The 25,382-nt window shown below is 34.2% G+C and overlaps 1 protein-coding gene across 1 annotated transcript; it reads right to left on the reverse strand.

Moving 5' to 3' along the window:
- Positions 1–529: 529 nt before the first annotated feature.
- LOC111887212 (DEAD-box ATP-dependent RNA helicase 37) lies at positions 530–4,612 on the reverse strand. Its single transcript, XM_023883368.3, has 6 exons — positions 3,433–4,612; positions 3,080–3,163; positions 2,736–2,978; positions 2,486–2,653; positions 2,284–2,397; positions 530–1,524 (listed from the first exon to the last, which is right to left on the reverse strand). The coding sequence occupies exons 1-6, from the start codon at positions 4,120–4,122 to the stop codon at positions 790–792; spliced, it is 2,034 nt and encodes a 677-aa protein (XP_023739136.1). The 5' UTR covers positions 4,123–4,612; the 3' UTR covers positions 530–789.
- Positions 4,613–25,382: the final 20,770 nt, after the last annotated feature.

A 25,382-nucleotide genomic window follows, 5' to 3' on the forward strand; every position in this document is an offset into this window, starting at 1 on the left:
GACTTTAAAAAACAAATATTTTTTTTTATTGCAGGTTACATTTTACAAATGTTAGTCTAGTTTTTTTTCTACAAATATAATCCATGCTATTTAAAAAAACAAACAACACCTCAAACAATTTACAAAACTCGTAGTCATGTTTTAAACAAATAAGAGTTGTAAAAGTTAAATATAGAGAGTGAGGATGTTGCGACATGGTTCTATCAAATCGAAGTTTAGGTGAAATGAGAGAAATTAAATCACAAACTGGGATGCGTGCATGTAAAGCGTTTGAATGCCCGACTTTAAACAACATATGAAAAGCGGACAAAACAGTGCTCTTCCTAGGATACTTTATGATAGAATGAATGACTTTCATAGCTATTTACATAATTTCATTTTTCATGATTATTATCCCTTAAAAATTTTAAACAACCAAAAGTATTAGAAGTTAAAGTGTTAAACCCAAAAGTGAAGTCAAAAGAATGTTAGGAACCATAATGAATACGCAAGTTTTTATGTATAAACTATAAAGTGCATCATCATTCCGTTATACTAAAATTCATTCATTTATAAAACTTCAATTTTTCAGTAGTAACATTAGCCATAATCATAACCAAAAGAAACAAGTATTTTAATCCCAAAATCTACCCTCAAATCAAACCATTAGTTTAGGTAAAATCTAGAATACCAACTACATAATATCATCTATACCACCCTTTTTCATTTTTGTTAGCAAAAAATTAAACCTTATATATCTATATAACCACTTCCATAGACCGAAAAGGGTGGAAAAACCACCATCAACCACTACTCCCAACCATCAGCAACAACCGATTCATACCCACTCCCGCCACCAGCCGCCCACGAACCACCATAGTCCACCGCCTCAGCTGCCGGAGCACCATAGTCAAAACCGCCAGAACTCTCACCATAATCCACATTGCCATAAGAGTTGCTATTTTCATTCCCACCATAGGAATTGCTATTTCCATTCCCACCATAACCCCCGCCATAGGAATTGCTACTTCCATTCCGACCATAACCCCCGCCATAGGAATTGCTATTTCCATTCCGACCATAGGAGTTGCTATTTCTACTCCCCCCATAACCCCCACCATAGGAGTTGCCATTTCCATTCCCTCCATAATAACTCTCACCATAGGAATTGCCATTTCCGTTTCCGCTCCTGAAGTCACGAGCACCAAACTTGCCGGAACCATAACGGCGGTCACTAGAGGAAGAATAGCTACTTGCATACTCGTCAAGCCAATTGGGAGCTTCTTGGTGTGATTCCTTCATAAGATCGGAAAGGGATTTGGCAATTACCGAGTTTTTGCTGTTAAAAAAGGCGGTTGCTAAGCCCGATTTACCGGCCCGACCCGTTCTCCCGATCCGGTGGACATAACTGTCAATGTCACGGGGCAAATCAAAATTGATGACATGGGCGACACATGGGATGTCAAGTCCTCTTGATGCGACATCTGTCGCCACCAAGATTGGTGTCATTCCATTCTTGAAGGATCTCAATGCTTTTTCCCTTTCCTACATTTAACATAAAATTAATAATCAAATAGGATTACATGCAAGAAATAACAATTTACTTTTCTTTAAATCTACCAAGTTACAACATGTTCTTCCAAATACAAAGCAACTTTTTATTGATAAAAAGGAGGTAAAGTTTTCAAAATATTGTGGAACTAGAAGTCAAAAATGAAAGTACAACACAATAAATTGGTAGATTCGTGAAAATTTAATGTTGTTACTTATTGCAATTGATGTGCGAAAATAAACGATTGCATTCAAATGTGTAAATAAAACATTTCCATCCAAAATCAAATCCCATTTAAACCATTTTTGCATGTAAGAGAATAGAGTAACACCAAATTTGGAGTTCCGATATTCATTTACACCATTTTAATGTTTAACTTTTATGTACAATTTGGTCCTTTAAGTTTGAATATACACATTTGCAGTTAAATTGTATATTTATATTTTAAATGTACATATTCAATTCATACTACTTACGTTTAGAATTTATTTGAAGATCTTTTAACAAAAAAGATTTGTATGAAAATTTTGAAAATTTTGATAAAAACAAAGAGTATTTTAGAATATAGATGAAAGTTAAAGTATTGATTTGGTGAAAATCACTAGTTATACCAAACATCACACATGATGTGAAAAATGGTGTTATTAATTGCGATAATCCAATAAGGGAAAAAAATAATTTCATCTAATTACATAATTAAATAAAACTAAATTCTTAATCTTGAAATAAATGAAAAAATAAGAAAGTCTCACGTATTGAACTTTATCGCCGTGTATGGCAGTCGCCGGAAAACCAATCCGGCAAAGCCAATTTTCTAAGGTATCTGCAGCCCGTTTCGTCTCCACAAAAATCACAATCAATGCATTCTGAATCAAATCAACAAACGATGAGAAAATTATAAAAACATTTACACCAATTTCAAAAGAGATAATCGATCGTATGATTCATATCTACCTTTCCTAGGTTTCCATTAGCTTTCTGATCATGAAGAAGATTTCTTAAATACTCGCGTTTTTCCTCATCCTCGACAAATACGACTTTTTGAACGATCAAATCGGTGCTAGAACCGACTCTTCCCACCGAAAGAAATATGTAGTTTGAGAGAAAATCAGACGCAAGCCTCTGCAAAATAAAACTTCATCCATGAATGGTGTACGATTGTTTATGTTTGTGTAGATTTTAAATCAATTTGATTAAACTAAACCTGAATTTCAGAGGGGAATGTCGCGCTGAAAAGCATTGTTTGTCTTTGACCAGGAGGAGGCATATCCAAACACTCGACGATCTTTCTGATTTGGGGTTCAAATCCCATATCCAACATTCGATCGGCTTCATCTAATGCCAGATGTTTGATCTTTTTGAGCGACACTCTTGATCTTTCGATCATGTCAGTTAAACGTCCAGGAGTCGCGACTAATATGTCAACACCCTTTTCGAAGGAACGTAACTATCACCAAAATCGAAGAACAATGAGTCCGATTAGATTCGAATATCGGGAACGGAGGATAAAAATGATGAAATTGACTAAATCCATGTTCTAATACAAACCTGGTGTTGAATCGGCGCACCACCATAAGCAACAGCAACTTTGACACCAGTTTGATGGCAGAATTTTTTAGCTTCTTCGAAAATCTAAAACAAATAAAACTCAAAAATCAAAGATCCAAACCTATGATAAAGTATAAAGTTCCATACAAGCAATATGAGCAAGCACTACAGAAACTTACGAACAAAAAAAGCAAATCAAACCCTTAAATGATAGCTAAAAATGTAGCAAAACGTACAGTGATATGAACAATCATCGATCATGAATGCAAAATATGATACACATGAGAGTTGTGAAAAGAATGGCATAAAGAACAGAAACAAAATAGTGAAGAAAATGGAATCATGGAGTTCACCTGACAACAGAGTTCCCTGGTCGGAGACAAAATTAAAGCGAGTGGGTACGACACCATCTCCCTGCGTCCGTACGGCACCGGCGACTGTATTTTCAGAACGCCGCAGATGATCGGAAAGCAAAACGCCGCGGTTTTCCCCGACCCGGTCTGTGCACACGCCATTAAATCTCGTCCGGCCAAAGCTACAGGTATGGCATGGCGCTGAATCGGCGTCGGCTTCACGTACTTACACCTGTTCTTAATGTTATCGTTCAAAGAGCCACCTAAATCGATATCTGCAAACGTGTTCACTGGCTTGGGTACATCGGACCCGGTAATCTCAACAGGTATATCTTCATATGCATCAAAATTGATCGCCATACTCTTGTTTTCCGTTTCAGAAACATCAAGTTCATTAAACTTTTCGGTGAGATTATCGTACTGGTTATGAGTTCTCGCATGTCTGTTAGGGTCATGGAACTCTTTATCGACCACAGAGTAGCCGCGTACGAAACCACGACCACCGCCTCTACCACCCCCACCGCGGCCACGGCCGCGGCCGCTACCATTGTTTCCGGTTTGATAACCGTACCTAGTGGTTTCATCTGCATTGTAGTTGTTTCTCTGGTGTGGTGGAACATAGTTAGGTCGACCACGTACGGATTTTGCAGCCATCTCTGCGTAAGAATCGGAGAAGAACGAATGCGACATGATTTCGTAAAAGTTGAAATGACCTAAAAGATATAGATTACAAAACGCAAAAGGGTATTAAACCCTATACTATGAGCTTGCTAGAGTACTGTAGGGGGAGGATATGATTGTGATATATAGGTGAAGAAGATCAAGAGATTGATCGGAAGGAGAAAGGTCGTTTTGTGAGGTGTACTGCAATGGTAATGGTGTAGAAGAAGAGGGTTTTGGGAGTTTTCATGAGTGCAAAAAACCCTATTTTAAGAAGGATGAGGAGATGATGGGTTGGTTTTCATGGCGGAGAGAGAGAAAGCTCCGGTGAAAATGGAAGTTAAAAAGGGGAAGGAGGAAGGGAGTGGGTGGCAGAGTGTTACCGTACTTTTTGGAGCGTGAAGTCCAATCGCCTGCAACAGCAAAATATCTGTAGATTGTATCATAGTATTAAGTTTATTTGATCGAACAAACGAATATCATCACTTTTTCTTTAATGTATCAAAATATAACTTAATGTTTTATGTTTTTATAAATAATAGATAATAAATAGCCCATAATTTGTAAAATTATCATTGTGAGTTTCATTATTAACTACGAAAACAATTGCTTGTTTGATATTCATTTAAAATTAGGAAAAATAAATTTGGTAATTTTGATTTGTTGTCTAAAATAAAATGATTATTATATCTTTTAAATTTATTTTTATTATTTATGGTTTTTTATATATTTAAAAGACAAAATTGCAAAAATGGTCCTTGTGGTATATATTTTTTTTCTGTCCAAATCTTGACTTTTTTGGTTTTGTGGTCATTTTAACTATGTTTTTAGATGGAAATGGTCATTCCGAAAATTAAAAATGACTATTATACTCTTTTATTTTTATTTTATATTTTTTAATATCTATATTAATATTTTAATAATAATAATAATTTATACAATAGAAAGGCTCTCTCTCTCTCTCTCTCTCTCTCTCTCTCTCTCTCTCTCTCTCTCTCTCTCTCTCTCTCTCTCTCTCTCTCCATATTTTTGAGTTTATTTTATGCAAATTGAAACCCCCTAAGTTTATGTATGTTTTTTTCTCTTTGAGTAAATCGATCCACCACCCAAAAACACATGCAAGATCAAGAGATTCACCCCTTATGATTGCACCAACCTTTGATCCAAATAGCAAAAAGTTAATGATGAACAACCTTTTTATTCATTGGTATGTGTGTGTTCTCACTCCCATCTAACTCATAATGCAAGGGTAAAAGAAAGGACTCCAAAACAGAGGTTATGCTCGTTTTTGTATGCCTCTGTTAAGAATCGATAATTGCAGGAAAAATTTGAAGAATAAGGGTTGTTGGCATGTTGTTTAAGTGTGTATTTGTATCTCTCCATCTTGATCTGGTAATGAGAATTCTGACGAAAAGAAGTGCCCCATTGCTGACATGAATCAAATCGTTTCAGCCAACAAAGTGCTAAATCGGATGAGAAATCAAGGGTTTCACAGAGGGGTTTATTGTGGAAGACTATGAAAAGTACTTGCCTTAATCAGGTATGCTCAGATCTTGTTCCTCAATAGCTTTATTTTTTCCATATCTCCATTCTTCCATAGATCCAGAAAAAAACAAGGAGAACGTTAACGAAATTGTTGTTGGTGGGTTTGGGTTGCAAGGAGGAAGAACAAAGGGAAGGGAGTGTATGTTCTTGATTATATATATATATATATATATATATATATATATATATATATATATATATAGGTTAAAGTGAATATATCTAACAACCTTATATAAGCTTAGGTACCTAACATCATCAAACTACGTTATTTAGCTGTAACAACCCAAAAATCACGACTAAAAATTTCTTTTAAAACATTACTAAAACTGGATTTATAAAACGTATCATAAGTCAAACATAACTTTCGAGTATTAAATTCAAAACATAATATCATTATCAGAGTCAAACATTCCCAGGCTAACTGACTATGGTGTGTGCTCTGCAATCTTCCCGAGCTCCTCTTTTAAAAACCGAGTACCTGAAACCAAAACTGAAAACCGTAAGCACGAAGCTTAGTGAGTTCCCCCAATCTACCACATATCACACAAAACATATAGAGCACATATTGGGCCTTGCCCACTGCATCGGACCGAAGTCCGGACTAACGGGGGCCTTGCCCCCTACATCGAACCGAAGTCCGAAGCTGACATCGGACCGAAGTCCGAAGCTAACTGACTGGGGCCTTGCCCCCTCCATCGGACCGAAGTCCGAAGCTGACTGTCTGGGACCTTGTCCCCTCCATCAGACCGAAGTCCGAAGCTGACTGTCTGGGACCTTGTCCCCTCCATCGGACCGAAGTCCGAAGCTAACTGTCTGGGACCTTGTCCCCTCCATCGGACCGAAGTCCAAAGCTGACTGAACACAGCATATCATAATATATCAACTGGCATAAACTCACATATACTGCATACTACATCGGGCCGTAGCCCGGAACACATAACACATAAATCATGTTTGAGCCACGAAGGCATCAAACATACTAACTACTGTATCAGATCAACATCCGAAAACTACTGCTAGCTAAACGGGTCGGCATTGTGGCCTTAGACCCGTTCCTACTGAAGGGAAACTCACCTGAACTGCTGAGCCCTGCTGATAAACCTCTGGCTGCTACTCGACAATCCCCTGAACCGCTGCTCCTCTAGCTCTCCGAGCTATCAATATACATATAACACTTAGTCTGACAGTCAACTAAGTCAACTCTGGTCAAAGTCAACCTTCCAGGTCAACCCTACTCGCCGAGTCTTCCTAATGACTCGCCGATTTCATAAGCTCAGGGTCTTTCTATTCGCGACTCGACTCGCCGAGTCATTCTATGACTCGCCGAGTCCAACTAGTTCCAAGTCCTGTCCTGTCCAACTCGCTGAGTCACCACCCGACTCACTGATTCGAGTCTCAACTTGAAGGGTTTAGGGTTTCGCGATCTGACTCGCCGAGTCCAAGAACAGACTCGCCGAGTCCTAGACAATCTTCAACCAACTCGTCGAGTTGTTCGCCCAACTCGCCGAGTCCATGCCTAACTTCAACCGACTCGACGAGCTGTTCATCCTACTCGTCGAGTTCCTCCTCATCTTCAAGCTACTCGCCGAGTCTATCCAGTCCTCAATCCATGCAGTGGCTTTTCGAGCCAAACAGAGCTTCCAACTCATAGATCCATACTTCTAGGGCCTATTCCCCACGTAAAGTGGCAAACTTTACGTGTAGATTAAGAGATCTAGGCTCAAAACACACTAAACTAGGGTTTATGGCAACCATACTTCTTCAACATACCAAGGGCTGATACATAAGGGGATTCAAGACCAAATCCAACATGGATCTGAGGTAGCAACCTCAGATATGAACCTCCAACTCGAATTGGTTACTTATCATACCAACAATGACCAAAACTCACACATAAGAATAGATCTAGATGCAAAAAGGGATTCCAAGCAACAGCTTATTACCTCCAATTGGTCTGAAATGTCTTCTCAATCTCGGATCTACAGTCCCTTCTTGCACCTCCAAGGCCTTTCTTCCTTCTCCAAGCTTTAGTGCACTCTTCAAGGCAAGATCTAGCTCAAAAACGGATATGGCGGCTAGGGTTTGGTGTTCTGGGGTAAAGAGGCAGTAAAGGAACCCTAGGAAGGAGAATGAGACGCTTAAATAGGCTCCAAGTCCCGAATTTAGGGTTTTCTTCGTTCAGACCCAACTCGTCGAGTCTCCTTGGCCGACTCGCCGAGTCGGTCGCTTACACCTCGACCCAGATCCCGCTCGGACTCGCCGAGTCTTCCCTAAAAATTGAGGTCTTCTTTCTTTTCTTGACTTTCCAAACTTTGGGGTGTTACATTAGCATTAAATTTTCATTCCAATCATCCAAAGTTCTTAAACTTCATACCTAAACTTGATTTACTTCAAAAAATTTTGGAAATTCATCATTGTATTTCTCCTACATCCTTTCATTTGTAGCGGTAAGATATGAAGCCCATCAAGTGGTATTCGATAGAAAGACGTGATGTAAAAGAAAGATATTGGTGAAAGTTCAAAGATTTTGGAAGTAATCAAGCTATGGGGTTGAAGTTTAAGAACCTTAGGCAATTACAATGTAAATATGATACAAAACGATGTAGTATTATGGAATTAGGTACCTAAGCTTATATAAGGTTGTTAGGTATATTCACTATATATATATATATATATATATATATATATATATATATATATATATATATATATATATATATATATATATAGGACCGTATAAACCGAAACCGAAATAAAAACAGATGGTGTGGTTTTTAGTTTTGCAAAAACCGAAAATGTTCGTAGTGGTGCGGTTTCTAGTATTGCAAAAAACCACACCGCATCGCATATATATATATATATATATATATATATATATATATATATATATATTAAGTGTTGATATTTGTAAGAACGAATAACTTGTGACAATTAATATTTCTATAAATATAAAATGATGATTGTATATTCTTAAGTATACACTCACTGATATTTACAAGAACAAATAATATTTATGATATTTTTTAACATGAAGAGTACTGGTGATAATAGTATCATTTTTATGAATACATTAATTGATATTATCACATGTACTAGTGAAACAAAATATTATATTTAATTTGTATTACATTCAAGCATTAGAAGCATGGTGGATGAGTGGTTATGTCATTTGATTTTAAACCAAGAGGTGGTAGTATTGGTTATCTCCAAGATATCATTTGGGCTTTAATTTTATTAGCCTTATAAGAGCATCCTACATCGCCTTTGAGATAAAACCTTCACCATTCTCACATTTTATATAAGAGAGTTAATTTTATGGCTTTTAACCCACATTTTTTAGGAGTCTCACATTGTTGTAGATGAAAAATTTGACGCTCTTCATCTCTATATAAAGTTTTCATGAAATGATTAGCACTCCTCATCCGAGTCAAAGTAACTCGCTGAGTTACCTGAGTTTTAGTAAAAAGGGAAAAAAATGACAAAAAACCGCAAAAAAAAAAAAAAAAAAAAAACCGCATAAAAACCGAACAATACAGTTTCTAAACTTCAAAAAACCGAAGTTGCAATTTTTGGTTCGGTTTTGGCTAAAAACCGCAACGAATAGCATATATATATATATATATATATATATATATATATATATATATATATATATGTGTGTGTGTGTGTGTGTGTGTGCGTGTGTGTGTGTGTGTCTGTGTGTGTATGTATGTGTGTGTTTTCTTAATTATGTATGTATGTTAACTCTTAGGAGCAAAATAATCATTCATCAGATCCTATTTCGAGATGGTTGTTGGAGTAAATGTGTTTTAATCTCAATGTGTATGTGTTTTTTAGGAAGAACAAGATCAAGGTGAATAACAAGAGAGAGGGATTTGAGTCTTGTAGCAGGTGGATAAGAGAGAGAGAGAGAGAGGAGAAAGAGAAAAGTGTTAGGGGGACTCTTTTATTGTTTTAATTAATAAAATATTAAAATAGATATTAAAAGGTGTAAAAAAAATATATAAGGATATAATAGTCATTTTAATTTTAAGAGGGACCATTTCCACATACAAATATGACCAAAAGGACCACGAAGCCAAAAAAAAAGTCGAGGTTTGAGCGAAAACCCAGAAAAAATGCATACCACAGGGACTATTTTTGCAGTTTTGTCTATTTAAAAATAAGAAGGGCCTACACCCAACCCCACTCCACCCTACCCCTTTTTATGTATATGTTGTTGGATTAGGTGTCTAAGCCAATAACGAAATTGATATATATACTTTAATTATTAATAAAGTCCTTTTTGATTGCTCTCAAACATGGTAATTGAATGGAATAACTTTTGGAGAGAGACTAATTTATTGGTTTATTATATGGTTAATAAATATCAATAAATTATTTATTAATATATTATGAGAATACTATATTAAATAGAAATAGTATTAGTTAATTTAGAATTAATTGGAAATTGATTAGAATTAATTTTGGGATTAAATCGATTAATAAATATTACAAGGACCTAAGTTGTAATTGTTCAATATTTGAGCAGAAGGTATTCCAGAACCTTCATTGTGATGGACGGTTTTAAGGAGTCTAATAGGGTTCTAGAATGTGCCTTGGAGATAATTAGGAAACCAAATAATTATCTGATTTAAAATATTGTAATTTTAATCAAGTAAGGGTTATCATAGATTCCTAATGTAGCTATAAAAGGGGCCTTAGGGTTAGAACTTTCAGCCAATCTTTCTGATAAAGACATAGTAGAAATTCACCTCTCATCCTCTATCCTAAAAGTTCTTCCTAGTTGCTAGGGTTTGGGTGTGAACCATCAGAGGCATGAGATTTCTGATGCTAGCTTCCAAGAGGTTTCTCAACAAGGATTGTTTGATTGTTTACTACAATAATCAAAAGGTATGTGATCTTCTATGAATTTCAAAATTAGTTAGGGTTATAGGGTTCTTGTTGTTCAGTATAACGTTACTTCAATAGTGTTATAACTAGATCTAATAGGTTGCATGTACCTTTAAGTGTATAAGGATGTATCTGCGTTATTGCATATAAAACCTATCAGTGATATTAGAGCGTTCTAACAATTGAATGTACATTGCTTGAACTTGAACAAAACCTAACTTTGAGGAAAGACAAACTCGTCATTCTATCATAGCACCACGTCGTGGTCTTCTTCTGCCACGACGTAGAGATCTTCGGATTCACATTTTTCTTCGTTCTGCCACGATGTGGCAAACCCTCTTATCAGCGAACTTTGTTTTTGCTTAATTCAAAATTGATTACGATAATTACTTTAGATAATGTTTTTTTTAATTATGTAAAACTGAATAATTATCTTTGTAATTAGATATCATATATCTCAAGTTTGTGAATTATTCTTATGTTTTAATTACATTTAATTATTTGATTAATTAAAAGATAAAGATTTTAAAATCATAATTGGTTTATTTTAAGTTAAATTATTAATTTTGAAAATTTAAAATTAAACCTAGTATTTTAGAAAATTTTAAAATACATCTTGTACTATAAGTATAACTAAAAGTTTCAATATTATTATATGTAAAAGACAAGTCAATCAGATCGCTAGTACGCCTCATTCACTAAGCCATGCTATAAGGGGGGGTTTAAGGAAGCGACCTATAAAATGAGAGTCATTGGGTATCCATTCTTACTCACCACTCTATTGTATGGTGGAGGGTCATTAGCCGAACGGATCTGATATGACATAATCTCATTCATAAGTATAATGATATAAAGTAACTAAACTATTTTTTGAAAAATCTCACTCTTAGTTACTTTAGGAAAGATGTGAAAAGTATGTTAATCCATAAAATTGCACATTATGCTTTATATGTAGTTAATGGAGCGTGTATGGTTAACCGACACACTAATAGTTACTATAAAGAGTAATAATAGGCATCTCGAAAAATATCGTTGTTAATGGAGTGTGTGTGGTTAACAGGAAAATTAATTAGAGATAATAAATGACATCGAGAGTACCAAGCATATTTGTATGATTGTTCACATCTTGTTTGTGATCATCGGCGTCCCAGTCACAAATAGAAGAGCATAATCTAATAATAAACATGGCATTGATAAGATTCAACGAATCTCAAAAGATCTAGGAGTTTCATAGTTTGAAATTGGTGAAATGCTTTTACCTACCTTCATAAATTCATGATAAGATTACGACATCTATCTTCTTAGTTGTGAATTGTTATTTTGGATCCTAGACTTAAATATTAATTATGGGTTAAAATATTAAGGATTATTGTCATCTAACTAAATATACTTTCTTTTATCTATAAATGTCTACTTCTAGTGATGCTTCTGCTCCTCAAATCTCTTCCTACAATTTTTTGCTTCTATCGATCATGTCCAAGGTGACATTGGATGGCACCAACTACAATGATTAGATGTGCAATATCAAGATGGCTCTTCAATACGATGGAAAAGAGTATGTTCTTGAAAAAAAAACTTATCGAGATCGTTGAAGCTACTGCTACTCCTAAAGAAATAGCTCCTACAAGAAACACTATGATGACGCGACTAAGGTTGCTTGCGTCATGGTTGCCAACATGATTCATGAGTTGAAAAGGTTTTATGAGGACTATTGGCCATACGAGATAAACTTGGATCTTGTTGAAAAGTTTCAATAGAGAGCTCGTCCAGAACAGTATGAAGTCGTCAAAGCTCTTATGGCATGCAAATTGAAGGAAGGTAGTATGTTTGCAACCATGTGCAATGAATGCAAAGATATGTAGAGCGCCTTGAAAAGATCAATGTGAATTTCGATGAGGATTTTGCCATTAATATGGTCCTTAGCTCCTTGCCTCCTTATTATGATCAGTTCATTATGGCTTATCATTTAAACAACATAGAAATCACGTTGGCCCAACTCCACAACCTGTTACGAACAACTGATTCAGGAATGAAGAAGACTCCTACCACTACCAATGCTCCTGTCCTTATCATTGGGCAAAACAAAGGAAAGAAAAGGAAAGGTGGTCTTAAGCAGAACTGGAAGGGAAAGACCCATGTTGGGTCATCTAGCAATGACCCAAAAGCGAAGCCTAATTCTGATATTCCTTCTTTTAGTGATCCCAAAGAGTCTATTTGCTTTTATTGCAATGATAAGATCCATTGGAAACGAAGTTGCCCCAAATACTTGTAGGACATCAAGGATGGCAAAGTGAATCCATCGTTGGCAGGTATTTACACTATTCAAACTAATAACTCGCAACCTAATCGTTCTTAGGTTCTTAATACAGGATGTGGTTTTCACATTTGTTCTGATTTGTAGAGACTAAAAGAAAGTGAAGAGGTGGAGCATGGAAGGATGAATCTGATCATGGGAAATAGGCGATATTCTCTTGTTACCAAGTTTGGAACTTATAGTCTTATGCTTAGTAGTGATGTTAGATTAGATTTAGTTAACTGTTGCTATTCACTAGAAATGACATGAAACATTATTTCTTTTCATGCACTGTTTAGACAAGGTTTTCGATATTCATTTAATGATATGAATGGATCAATTTTGGTTTATAAAAATGATAATTTTATGTTTGAAGTTTACCTTGTGATGATGTGTATGAAACTGTGATTTGTGTTGATAGATAGGTAATAGTTTTTTTATATTGATTCGTCTTATGGTTCAGACAAGGCATGCTTATGGCATTGTCGTGTTAGCCACATTAACAAGAAACACATCGCCCAACTCCAAAAGGATGGAGTGTTGGAATCATTTGACTTAAGACCAAATGATGAATATGAATCTTGTCTTTTAGAGAAGATGTAAAATCACCTTTTACTGGATCTTGTGAAAGAGGTGAAGGTTTGTTAGATCTCATACACACTGATGTGTGTGGTCCCTTCAGATTCACCATAAGGGATGCTAATTGATTCTATGTGACATTTACATATGATTATAGCAGATATGGTATATCTACTTAATCAAGCATAAATTAAAAACCATTGAAAAGTTTAAAGAGTTTAAACATGAAGTCGAGAATCAATTAAGCAGGAAGATAAAGATGCTCTGACCTGACACAGGCGAAGAGTATCTTAGTATCGAGTTCCACGACTATCTTAAATAATGTGGAATAGTTTCACAATTAACTCCTCCTAGGACACCACATCTTAATGGTGCGACTGAGAAGCGCAATTGGACCTTATTAGACATGGTTCGTTCCATGATGATTCGAGCATCTCTTCCCATTTCTTTCTAGGGGTATGCCTTAAAGAGAGTCGTCCATATCGTTAATCTTTTCCTTACCAAGAAGGTTACCAAAACAGCTCACGATATGTGGATAGGGAAAGCTCCCTCATTAGCACATTGTTGGATTAGGTGTCTAAGCCCATAACTCTAATTGGTATGTACTTGACCCGATAGTAGCATGGTCCTTTTGGGATGCCTTCGCTATAGCAACTTGACTAGATGAATAATGGAGAAAAAGGTTAATTTTGATTTATTAATATATTATAAGAATAATATATTAATTGAGAAATCATATTATTTAACTAGTGTTGATTAGAAATTAATTTGGAATTAATTTGGCGACTAAAAGAGACTAATTAATTAAAGGGACTGGTATTGCAATCATCTAATAGTTGCAAAGTTGGGGTTATGGATCTATAAGAAGGGATGGACGAAATCTATGTGTAGCCCACATAGAACTAGTCCATAAGAGGCCTTCTGGAAGGATATATCGGATTACTTAAGCCCTAAGCAGAGAATTAGGGTTTCAGTCAAATACCTAATTGCTCAGCTATATAAGGAACCTCTGGGGCTCATAAAATCGGCCACTTGCTTTCCAAGAGAATACCCTAGCCAATTTTGAGCCTCCAACTTCTCTCATATTCTTCCAACTTGCTATTTGGTGTTTGTGACTCACTAGAGGTGCAACATTTGAGGCACTAAGCTCTTGAAGGTCAAAATCTACAAACTACAAGCTAAAAGGTATTCTTATATCCTTGTTTATGTTATGATTTCCGAAAATTTCATGCTAGTTAGGGTTCATGATTTGGAGAATTTGATTTGCATGTATAACTTGAGAAAAACATAGATCCTAAACATTAGGGTTGCATGTACACCATAAGAATGTTGTAGTGCTCAAAACCCATCACACATATCAAGTATTGAGGTTGTAAAGCTTTCGTTAGATGAGAGACTCACAACAAGATAGAACCTAGAAGTGAGATTTGTGTTTTCATTGGATACCCACAAAATTCTTTTGGATATATGTTCTACAAACCTAGTGAGAACGTGGTCTTTGTAGCACGAAGGGGAGTCTTTCGCGAGAGAGATCTCATATTCAAAGAGGACAGTGGGAGTATAATTGACCTTTAAGAGATTCAGGAGTCAACCAATGAAGGAACCTTAGAAGAAACTAGAGCTCAACCAGAGGATAAGACTCCTTTTGAACCCATTGATAATTTGTTACTTCTTCGACGTTCTAGTAGAGTTAGCATGTCACCAACGTTCTATGGTTTCCATATAACGTCAGAAGGTGATATGTTTATCAATGAACATATAGTGGTAATTTGGATGAGCCAGCTAACTAAAAAAAGCAATGGCAAGCCCTGAAGCTACTAAATGGAAAGAGCGAATGGATAGTGAGATCAAGTCCATGTATGATAACCAAGTTTAGAATTTGGTTGATCAAGAACCTGGTCAAAAGACAGTTAGATGCAAATGATATTGAAGAAGAAAACCAACACGTATGGAAAGGTACACACTTTCAAGGATCGACTGGTTGCGAAAGGCTTCACTCATACCCCAAGGATTGACTATGATGAGACTTTCTCACCAGTGGCCGAGATAAAGTCTATTAGGATGATGCTCGCCATAACTGTGACATCCCCAAAATCACGGCCAGAAAAGACCGGTTTTGTTTATACTTTATTTCAAAATCAGAGTAATCTTTTAATAAAAGAGTTGCGGAATTTGTCCCAAAACAATATTATGATAAAGATTTATCAAAAGCATTTCCGTAGAAATGTATTTCATTAAAAAGACTCGGGATGTCATGTTCGATACAGTACATAAGTATAAACAATACAACATAGGCCTTACTACATTATTTCGTATTTACAGGCCTAAAATCCATTAATCTCTCATCCCAAGACATCACATCTATGCTCATGCGCCACTACCTGTAATACAAGAAACTGAGTGGGTCAGGCTTGGGAGCCTGGTGAGCACATAGGGTTTTCAACCCACAATAAATAAGTTTATTAACTTTATCAAACCAAACAAACCCGATTACCTATTCCCGTTATCCTCACTTTACGTCCCTAAGACATCTAACACAAGGGACCTAGTCTAAGGACTATCATCGGGATGGACACTACTGCTAAGGGGATTCCTCAGCCGTAAATGTCCTTAAGGCAACCATGTGGGGGATGGAGTACATCTGGTGAGCACACAGTTAAAATAAACACACAGTTCGAATAAACACCTACAGGTTGCGAGCCTGCTAGTGTTCCACTGGACTGTCTAGAATAGTCCGTCGTCGTCATCTATACTCCGCTAGATGACTGGATCATCATTAACATCTATAACGAGGCCTCTCATTATTTTATTTTGTCACACAGCAACTATTACATCTACCCATGTTTTACCCAACACATTTTGTAGATATAAAATACATATACAGTTTAAATCATTGAAAACATGTATAAAACGTTCATCCAGCATAGATAGCAAGTATTCAAATAATATGCACACATAGCAGGTAATTTATATAAAATACTTCATATCTATGTGTAAGCTAAAAGTAACTATGCACTCACCTGAGAAGGTGGTGACTCGGTACTTGGACAGCGCTTCGTTTACTTTAAAATAATTTCCTTTGACGAGACCTAGTATTATCACCACTAGATTTTAGTCTAATATTACCGTGACTAATTATTAGTCTTATTATTATTATTATTATTATTATTATTATTATTATTATTATTATTATATAAGCGTTTAAACAATACTTTCCAACCACTATGTACAGACAGGGGCCAGACATAAAACACCGGAGGGCAGGACCATTTTGGCGTATAGCACTTCTGAAATCCAACAACCCTATGCGGACCTTTAAACCAGATTCCCCGTACCGCGAGTAGTTAAAAAGATATTATAACGACACTTATATAAGTCATAATAATAGCTCAAATATTTATTATAAATTTATAATAACAATACTAATTTTAAATATAAATTATATTTAAAATAGAGTAAGCATAACTTACTTACAAGGGGATTTTAGCTAGGAGTCGGGCTCTGCAGGGGCAGAACTTCGTCGCTGAATCTTTCTAAGAAAGATTCGTGCAGCGCTTCAGCGCTCACCTTACTATACTAAAACTACAGAAAGAGAAGTCGAATCACGAGGGACCGAAATGCTCGGGGGATAAGGAGAGAAAGACTCTTGAATCAAGAGAATGGTGCAAGAAATATGAGAGCCCAAGCCTCTTATTTATAGTAATTGAATTTACAAAAACTACCCTCCATAATTAGTTAATGACCTTATAGTTATATAAACAACTAAACACCCCTTTATAATACTATTTTAAATAGATTTAACGATATTTGCACTAAACTAATGTCGAAAGAACTCAACATTAGTCTTATAATGACCGCATCGTCGATACCTTTCTAATGATATATACATATGTATATATATGTGTATGTATATATGATTTATACTTTATTTTAATACGTAAATATGCTATTATAATTTGTAACTCGTTCATACGAACTCTATTTTTGACGTTATTTATATCCACGCGTAGGTGGAGACGTACTCTACAACTTTCGTTTAGACTCCGTCGGCTAATTTTGACTTTATTTTTAAAGTTATATTTTTAACAGGCCGGGACAGGATTGGTCCGTTAAAATCTTATAACTTCTTTATCCGATGTCCATTTTCATCTGTCTTTTTATCGTTACGCTACTAATAACGAGATCTTCGATTCTCGTTTAGGTTGTGTCGGCTAAAAACCGCTCGATCTAAAACTCGAACTTCGGGCTGTACACCGCTAAGCCGAAACTTCGAAAAATCATAACTTCCTCATAAGAAGTCAGATTTGGGCGTTCTTTTTGTGGACGCTCTCAGGTTAACATATTCTACGACTCTCATTTAGATTACTAAGGCTAAAAGAAGCTCTATCATAAATTCACTATTTACGTTTCCCGGTGCCGTGTCGGTTTTGCCGTAAAACTTCGACGGGCCATAAATTCTTCGTTATAACTCGGATTTTGGCGTTCTTTATATCCCCGGAAACATTGAGACATATTCTACAACTTTATGTAGAGATATCGGGATTATCTCACACTTTAATTTTGACGCTCAATTTTATTCTTTATTAATTAAAAATTTGTAATTAAATAATAAACACAAACACACATAATTCACATAATACTCAAATATTTCATCTTTATTACTTCAAAAAGAGTTACAAGAGTTGACCTAGACTATTACATTGACAAAAATGCTTAGCCCTGAAACCCAGGCGTTACAATAACTGCCTTTTATGATTATGAAATATGGAAGATGGATGTTAAAACCACTTTCACTAATGAGAAGTTGGTTGAAGATGTTTTTATGAGTCAACCAGAGGGTTTTGTAGATGCAAAGTTTCCTAATAGAGTGTGTAAGCTTGAGAAATCCATTTATGGATTGAAACAAACGTGTCGTAGCTAGAATGTTTGCTTCCATGACAAGGTCAAAGACTTTGGTTTCTATAGGAGTAAATATGAGTCATGTGTGTATGTCAAGGCTAATGGGAGTATAGTAACCTTTCTAGTATTGTATGTTGATGACATACTCCTTATAGGAAACGACATTTCAACTTTGCAAGAAGTGAAGTCTTGGCTTGGAAAATGTTTTTCTATGAAGGATCTAGGAGAGACAGTCTATATTCTTGGGATAAGAATCTTAAGGGATAGAAAGAAAATACTAATTGGTCTTAGTCAAAGGACATATCTGCATAATGTACTAAAACGTTTTAGTATGGAGAACTCCAAGAAAGGAGAGCTACTTATTCAGAGTAATGCCAAGTTGAGTAAGACTCAAATCCCTAGTACATATGAAGAGATAGCAGAGATGATTCGAGTCTTATATGTTCGACTATATGATCGATCATGTACACTATGACATATACTCACCATGATGTGTCTTTTGCTGTAAGTATGGTCGGTCGTGTTCAGGGAAATCATGGCAAAGCTCATTGGACAATAGTAAAGAATATTATTAAGTATCCGCGGTGGAAAAAGGATCTGATTCTAGTCGTTGGTGGCAGTGATACATTGAGAGTAATTTGGTATAGTGACGCAAGCTTTCAAATAGACAGAGACAATCTTCATTCTCAATCTGGATGGGTGTTTGTGTTAAATGAAGCAGTAGTCACTTAGAAAAGTTCAAAGCAAGACACAGTGGCTGATTCTACTTGTGAAGAACTTCATCGACGATCTAGGAGTAGTTCCGAGCACTCATGAGCCAATGGAACTTTTCTATGATAATGAAGGAGCAGTTGCTTTGACCAAAGAACCAAAAGATCATGGTAAATCAATACATATCGATAGAAAGTACCATCATATCACACATAGATTTGAAGAAGGTCATCTTGTAGTTAAGAGGGTGTCTTAAGAAGACAATCCTACAGATCCTTTCACAAAGGCTATAAGTAGGGTTAAACATAGTCAGCATGCTAGGATCATTAGTTTGAGAGTTGATATTAGTTTTAGTAGTTAGATGATTAGTTTGAAACTCGTAACAGAATAAATGTAATTGATTTTTTGGTGATTGAATAATAAAGATTATTTATGAGTATTGTTTACTACCTTTGTCAATTATTTATTCTTGTGTTTCGTTTTGTATGCTTTACTTCCTAAACAATACGATTCTTCAAAGCTCCACGGTTGCTCATATTTTAGGAAGTAAGTAGTGAATTAAGACTGTTATGAATTGGATTGTAGATTGTCTAAGGAGTTTAGACTAGCAATTGTGTTGCTACAACATTCATGAGTTCTTAGAAAATGGATATTTGAGTTTTGGATAAACCCACGCTCAGAGAATTACTTCATGGATTCTATCACGAGTAATTTTGAGATGATAATATCTTATATTCTTAAAATGGAGATATATGAGATGTAATTTACAAATCGGTTGTACATTGGTATTGCAAAAACGCATCAGTAACTTGATGTTATAAAGCGTAGTGTCATTTATGATTTGGTGAGTAAAGGATACAAGCATACGAGTCAAAGTTTATTCGTTCCTTTTGCCCTAATGGGAAAAGTGATATCTTTGATCCCCTCGGTAATTTGGTGTTGACTAATAGTGTTAGGCCCAACCAAGACCAAATTTGATGTGTTTAATTAGAAGTTTTATGACGTCATCACAAATCGAGAAATCGGGAAATAGAATTTTAGACAATGAGATTGATTTTAATCCATGTCTCGTGTCTATGTGATATCTTGAAGAACGAAGAAATATTTGATCACTTATCTTATGACTAATATTTGATCGGATCAGAAACTATAGTTGCTTTTGAAAGCTCCATTTGCTTGATAATTTGGAGGTTATACTGGCAATTGTAGTTATAGACTTATCCAAGTGGGAGACCGTTGGATTAGATGTCTAAGCCAATAACTAAATTGAAATATATACTTGAATTATTAACAAATTCCTTTTGGGCTTCCGTCAAACATGGTAATTAAATGGGACAACTTTTAGAGAGAGACTAATTTATTAATTTATTATATTATTAATAAATAACAATAAATGATTTGTTAATATATTATGAGAATAATATATTAATTAGAAATAGTATTATTTAATTAAGAATTAATCAGCAATTAATTAGAATTAATTTTAGGATTAATTAGATTAATTAATATGCAAGGACCTAAGCTATAGTTGTTCAATAGTTGAGCATAAGGTATTCCAGAACCTTCCTAGTGATGGACGGTTTTAAGGTGTCTAATAGGGTTCTAGAATGTGCCTTGGAGATAATTAGAAAACCAGATAATTACATGATTTAAGACATTGTTATTTTAATCAAGAAAGGGTTATCAGGGATTCCTAATGCAACTATAAAAGGAACCTTAGGGTTAGAAATTTTAGCCACTCATTCTGATCAATAGATAGCCGAAATTCACCTCTCATCCTCTCTCCTAAAAGTTTTTCCTAGTTGTTAGGGTTTTGGTGCGAACCATCAGAGACACGAGATTTATATTGCTAGCTTCCAAGAGTTTTTTCAAGAAGGATTGTTTGATTGTTTACTACGACAATCAAAAGATATGCGATCTTCAATGAATTTCGAAATCAGCTAGGGTTATAGGGTTCTTGTTGTTCAATATAACGTTACTTCAATAATGTCATGACTAGATCCAGTAGGTTGCATGTATCCTTAAGTGTATAAGGATTTATCCGCAATATTGCATGTAAAACCCATCATATGTGTGACAAACTTATATGTCCATCGCCACCCTCACATACCTGAAAGTCCACTGTCATAATTTCAAACATGTGTCACTAAGAAAAAATTAAGTATTGTTGCCTTCATTAAAAATACAACTAATAATCAATAACGTTTTCCAAAACCCTCTTTAATTTTTGTAGTCCACCATCATTACCCCCTTTAGATTGTGAGACCCACAACATACTGGACAACTCAATAAGCAAATCATAACATGGACCTGCAATCCAAGTATGTCTAATCCCAAATCAAGCCACTAGAATAAGCAGAATAAATAATCCATCATTCATTTGAACTAATTTCATGAGTATATATCATCACAAATTTCTAAACTTTGATGAAATCTAGATGGTTAACCTAGAAAACAACGTTTCTTGAATGTGAAAAGTAAGTTGCTTGAATGACCATGACTGTGTCACCGAGGACCATATCATGTTGTTGAATTTACTTCTCCCTTTTCCATTTTATCTATTTTGGCTTAGGAAAAAAACCCTAAATCGGTTTCATCCAGAAATGCGGAGAGAGAACTCAAAGGTAGAAGTGGTATGAACCGAGTGGGTCATTCAGCTTGAAGGCAGAAACATTAGGAACATGTCTATAGTTATGTTGTGGTGGTCGTGGGCGGGGAACTAACTCTAGTTTCATAGTTGTTTTTGTTATAAATAATGGACACGTGTTTGTGATAAGGTTGCATATAGGAGATAAAATCGGGTGGAGGAAAAAGATAAAGAAGCATAGAGTGAAGTTTGGGTTTTAGACTTTGGTCATAATACTTTTGTATCTTGGCAGGTTTGGTCCCTGCCTAAAAGAAATTTTAAAAATTATGCCCCCTATAAAGCTAACATAAGGAGACTCCTGACCTGTTTTCCCCGCGAAGCGGGATGGGGCAATTTATAGTATATATGTGTGTGTGTGTGTTTGTATGTGTGTGTCTGTGTGTGTGTGTGTGTGTGTATATATATATATATATATATATATATATATATATGAGGTCATCCAAGTGAATATGTCATAAACTTGTATCATATTCATTTAAAACCCCCACAAACTCTTGACTTTCGACTAATTAATAACAATAGCTCAATAGTTTCTAACTATATCTTATAATTACTAACTAAAGGATTTTTCATGTACCTAAAATTTGTGCTATTTACTAATGACTTTTTATTTCCCCCTCATTTATACATATCTAGCTATATTAGTAGTATATAAGTAAGATTTTCTTACAAAAAAGATTCATATGTTTGAAGTGGTTGTGATTCAAAAACTTATAAAGGATATCATCCAAGTGAACGTGGTTTACAATATGTCATATACTTGCACCATATTTATTTGAAACCCCACCGACTTATCCACTTTCAACAAATTAATAACAACCACTCAATAATTTTTAAATAATATTTTATAATTACTAAACTAGATGAATTTTCATATTCCTAAAATCGATTTTCATATATATATTTTTTGTATTTTTACATTGAAATTGAACACTTCTTTATATTGTCAAAATTTTCCAATGATTATGGTGGTCGGTTGTGTCGACCTTAGTTGTTAATTTTTATGTATAGTTTGTAGGTATGACAAAGTAATTAAACTCATAAGTGTGTAAAAATGTTTGAAAAAAATGAAAAAAAAAATAGAAAATTTGGTTGAACATCAAATCAAGTTTATTAAAGCAAACTAACGACGCTAAAATGTTGCAAAAAAATTGTTTTTATTTTTAGGATTGCTACCTGAAGTCATCATATTTAGAGGCTTAATCATTTTTAGCCATGTTTTATCTATTGAAATATATAATATTGATCATCACTAAATATGATTTTGATATTTTTCATCTTACTATAAAAGATTTTCTTGTTTCTATTAAGGTAAAACATATACTTTTGCGAAAAATATTCATCAATATTGTAATCATACTTTTATAATTATATTAGTTATATACCCGATGACGGAACGAAACCCAATGAAATAGAAAATATAGGATTTTGCAAATTAAGAACATAGTTCTCCAATTATTTATAACAAATAGATTTAAACAAATAACAACTACCATATTTAAGTTAACATAATTATTACTTTTAAGTATTTATAATTTAATAAAACTTTCAATTTAATGTTATTTGATGTTATTATTAATTAGTTTGTTTTTTGTTTGCTAAAATCTCATATATATTCATATGAATTTATAGTGACCATATCACTTCTTCTATTATTACATATAAATATTTATTTTTAAAATATGTCAGAATCTAATGAAATATAATGGATGAAAAAAAAAAAATTGGATCCTAGAAAAACAAAAATAACATATATTTTATTGTATTGTTGGTAAATAATCTAAAGAAAAACCAGGACATTAATGGAGTTTTATCTTTACACAAAAACGATAAATGCACTTACAAAGTTATGAAAAATTATTGAATGATGTATAAAACAAAAATATACCACAATCCTACAATAAATAAATTGTAATAAATTAATTAAAAATATATCATCATTTTTTGGCTCCAACTATACAATCATAAATATTTTTATGAAATTTCAAGAAAGTAGAACGGAAAAAGAAGTGGAAACAATAAAGAAAAACGCAATATGATATATAGATATTAGTAGTGGAAGGTTACACATAAATAAACTACACACTTACATATACAACATGTTAAACATGTTAAGCCATTTGTAGTCATATTTTTCTTTGTACTTCCCTTGTTCCATGTTTACTTTCTTTTCCATATTAATAGACTCTAGATAACAAAAACAAAAAGAGAAGAGAATCAACTGTAAGTAACTACCATGAAATAATATTCTTATATAGACAATATATTTTGATTAACTAATGAATTAATTGACATAAGTTGAAAAATTATAAAAGTTATTTATTAAACATGTTACGATTAAACAATATATTAAATACCATAATATGAAAAGTTATGGGAGTTTCAAATGAATATGATTCAAGATGATGATTTATCTTGAATCATATTAATTTGAATGAGCTTCTTTATAAGATTTAGATAAAGATAGTGTGACATCCCTTATTTTTCAGAACCAATTAAAACTTTTTCTTTTCGCTTTAAAAATAAAGAGTTGTTTTTATTACGAAAAATTTCAATTTAATAAAACATTTTGAGATAACAAATATTGTTTCATAATATTAAAATACCAAGGATGTCATAATTAATATCCAACATAAATTACAACGTGAATACTTAAAGGTCCTGGAAACTATTATAGACTTATCTTGTATTTCACTCGACATCCTATTTAATTTCCAGCGGCTTTAGTTCTGCTACCTGTGATGCATATAAATTGAGTGGGTCAGGTTTTAGAAACTTTGTGAGATACATAGTGTTTTCAATCCCATAATAATTTAATGATATTAAATCATATTAATAATCTTCCAAAATAAACATTTCCAAACAATATAAATATATAAATCCAATGTAAATATCTGTAAGACACTTTATCCATATATATCCAGTCCAACCGATTCTTACAAATCCTAGTTCAATGATTATCTGGAGGAATTCCCTTACCTGATAAATCGTTTGAGTATCTGTTTAACTACACAACTAAGGGAGTTATTGGCCAGTGTAACTCATTTAAAGGCAACCAATGTTTAGAGTATTTGATAAATATGGTATCTCATTTTATCTACGCTTGTAGGTTATAAGTCGACACTAGCAATGTGATTACTAGACCTTCTAGAATAATCAAGTGTTGTCATCTTACTCTGGTAGAAGACTCATACATACTTGCCGGTTGTTCGAATTAGACACATCATTTCTGGCTGTCTAAAAAATAGGAGGACTACTATGCTCCACGTTAAATCTCACACGTTACCCAACTATGAGACTATTCGGTTATTCAACTTACTTCGAACTAAAACATCATTTATAAGCCTTAATTTATAATTAAATAATACTATAATAAAAGCAATTAACTTGAAATAAAGTTTCATAGTCATACGATACTATTATAACCTATATCTATCTATACCATACATAATTATAAAGCTAACATTTTTTTTTCTTGAATCTCATGCATTTGAAACTCCCATAAAAATTTGCCAACACCTCGTGCATTTGAAACCCCCAAACCCTTTCACCTTCAAAGTAAGTAATCACACATAATCTCATTCCAAGAAAGTCGCACACTCTATAAGTTCAACACCTCATATCATATCATATCATATCATATCATCATATCATACTATATTATAAAAGAAGCATTTTCCTTTCACCACATTCATTTGAAACTCTCATGTATTTTTCCTTTCA

The sequence above is a fragment of the Lactuca sativa genome, chromosome 5 (genome assembly GCF_002870075.4).
Source record: "Lactuca sativa cultivar Salinas chromosome 5, Lsat_Salinas_v11, whole genome shotgun sequence".
NCBI classification, from domain to species: Eukaryota; Viridiplantae; Streptophyta; class Magnoliopsida; order Asterales; family Asteraceae; genus Lactuca; species Lactuca sativa.